Source organism: Xyrauchen texanus, chromosome 7 (assembly GCF_025860055.1).
Source record: "Xyrauchen texanus isolate HMW12.3.18 chromosome 7, RBS_HiC_50CHRs, whole genome shotgun sequence".
NCBI classification, from domain to species: Eukaryota; Metazoa; Chordata; class Actinopteri; order Cypriniformes; family Catostomidae; genus Xyrauchen; species Xyrauchen texanus.
In genome coordinates this window covers 1,686,001-1,688,500 of record NC_068282.1, presented here as the reverse complement: position 1 = coordinate 1,688,500, position 2,500 = coordinate 1,686,001, and the positions used below count along the sequence as shown (strand labels likewise).

At 38.9% G+C, this 2,500-nt stretch overlaps 1 protein-coding gene across 1 annotated transcript in view; it reads right to left on the bottom strand.

Moving 5' to 3' along the window:
* kif5ab (kinesin family member 5A, b) overlaps positions 1-2,500 on the bottom strand; it is a 61,234-nt gene that overhangs the window by 21,332 nt on the left and 37,402 nt on the right. The window contains exons 13-14 of the mRNA XM_052130803.1: positions 2,320-2,388; positions 1,855-2,061 (exon numbers count right to left, since the gene is read on the bottom strand). Of these exons, the coding sequence (XP_051986763.1) occupies positions 1,855-2,061; positions 2,320-2,388 (276 nt within the window). The remainder of the gene's footprint in view (positions 1-1,854; positions 2,062-2,319; positions 2,389-2,500) is intronic.

Sequence of the window (2,500 nt, the reverse complement as noted above, 5' to 3'; positions counted from 1 at the left end):
AGAACGCACCAATCAGGGCAGAGTAGGCTCTCTGAAAGGAGTCTAGAATGAATGCTTTAGAACAGCACCAATCAGGGCAGAGTAGGCTCTCTGAAAGGAGTCTAGAATGAATGCTTTAGAACGCACCAATCAGGGCAGAGTAGGCTCTCTGAAAGGAGTCTAGAATGAATGCTTTAGAACGGACCAATCAGGGCAGAGTAGGCTCTCTGAAAGGAGTCTAGAATGAATGCTTTAGAACGGACCAATCAGAGCAGAGTAGGCTCTCTGAAAGGAGTCTAGAATGAATGCTTTAGAACGGACCAATCAGGGCAGAGTAGGCTCTCTGAAAGGAGTCTAGAATGAATGCTTTAGAACGGACCAATCAGAGCAGAGTAGGCTCTCTGAAAGGAGGAGTCTAGAATGAATGCTTTAGAACGGACCAATCAGAGCAGTGTAGGCTCTCTGAAAGGAGGAGTGTAGAATGAATGCTTTAGAACGGACCAATCAGAGCTGAGTAGGCTCTCTGAAAGGAGGAGTCTAGAATGAATGCTTTAGAACGGACCAATCAGAGCAGAGTAGGCTCTCTGAAAGGAGGAGTCTAGAATGAATGCTTTAGAACGGACCAATCAGAGCAGAGTAGGCTCTCTGAAAGGAGGAGTCTAGAATGAATGCTTTAGAACGGACCAATCAGAGCAGAGTAGGCTCTCTGAAAGGGGGAGTCTAGAATGAATGCTTTAGAACGGACCAATCAGGGCAGAGTAGGCTCTCTGAAAGGAGGAGTCTAGAATGAATGCTTTAGAACGGACCAATCAGAGCAGAGTAGGCTCTCTGAAAGGAGGAGTTTAGATTGAATGCTTTAGAACGGATCATTGAACGAGTCGTTTTTGACACTGAGGAAAAAAGTTAATGCTGCAATTTAAATTATAAGCAAATTAAAGTGTTTTTTGACCTTGGATGCCTGTAAATCTATTGTATGAGACCTTTAAAACAAAATTAGGCACGTTTAAAAACCATAATAGGTGCCCTTTAACAACTACAGTCTTGAAAATCAGTGTTGTTTGAAAGTTTATTAGCTCTACTTTACAATACATGTAGATATTATGACCAAAACTGAACAAGTACTTTGAAATTTCCAGACAAATCATTAATATTTCATTTTGATCATTTATTAAAAAAAGAAATTGCATTGCACATATTATTGCAATCAGTAAAAACATCAGACTCATCAAACAGTCATGTGTCATATGTTGTTGGAAATCTCAAAGAATAAAATACAACCATTTTTGTTTTACTCATAAATGAAAATAGTATAGCGAGTAATAAATTATGTTTGTGTTGATTGTATGCAAATAAACAGAACATACAATAGCACATATGATTATTTAGAGTCTGTGATTATCTTTCAATCGAGTCCACACACAAGATAATCAGATGTATAGATCATTAGATAATCCACATGAAGCACAATGTTACATATGACCACCAGCAGATGGCGCCAAATACACGACACAGACTCAATGATGACTCAAATGACACAGAATGAAAGTAATTCTGTGATATCTAATTACTAAAATCATGTCTGCATGCTATGCAAACCTTTAGTCATTGTTGTGTTTGCATGTGTAATTAGTTCTTATGTACAATTATTATCTTTTATTTGTTTGGAGATGTTTTTGGACACATGATCAATTATATTTGTAATGTTGGAACTTTTGATCGCTTTGTCGTATCAACACAAATGTTTCTCACATAAAGTCGACATGATTGGGAACAAAACAAAAGCAGTTTTTTGGAACCACCAGAGATTTATAATGTCAAATGATTGCTGTGTTTGTGAGACTGGGCTGGTTTGTAAAATGAAAGAGAGTTGCGTACGGTTTTGTGCGACAGTTCCTCGGCGAGCTGTCTGTTGTGAGCGGTTTTGTCTTGGACTTCTTGGCTCTTCTGGTCGTAGTTCAGAGCGAGTTCCTCAAGAGCCTGTAGAACTTCTTTCACCTCGGCCTTCGCGCTGTCGCTCTCCGACTGCAGACGACTCAACTCACACTGCACACGCTCACCGTCCCCGCGCGATGATGCTAGCAGCTACAATAACACAAACTGTAATCCACATGTGTCTCCTCTAGAGTTTCAGAAGAGATCTCAATGATGTCTCAAACAGTGCTCGGATCTCAATATGAACTCAAACTGAATTAAACATGCATCGTGATGAGGTCATGTGACAGCAGTGTAGCATACTATGGTCTGAAATGTGTACCGTTGCATACTAAATACAGTTTCACATACTAGTTTTTTAAAACAGTAGGCAGTACACTAGTTTTCATTCTGTAAACAATATTTTACCTCCTCTTGTTCCAGCATTTGCTCCTTCAGTTTTTCAACTAACTGACACTGTAGATTAATCTCATCGTCCTGTCAGAGAGAAAAAAAATAATAAAAAATTACATTTCTCCATCAGTTTACAATCGAATAATCTTCTGTATGTGGATCAACCGTTTTCTTTAACGTAATTTTGTTTTCCAAA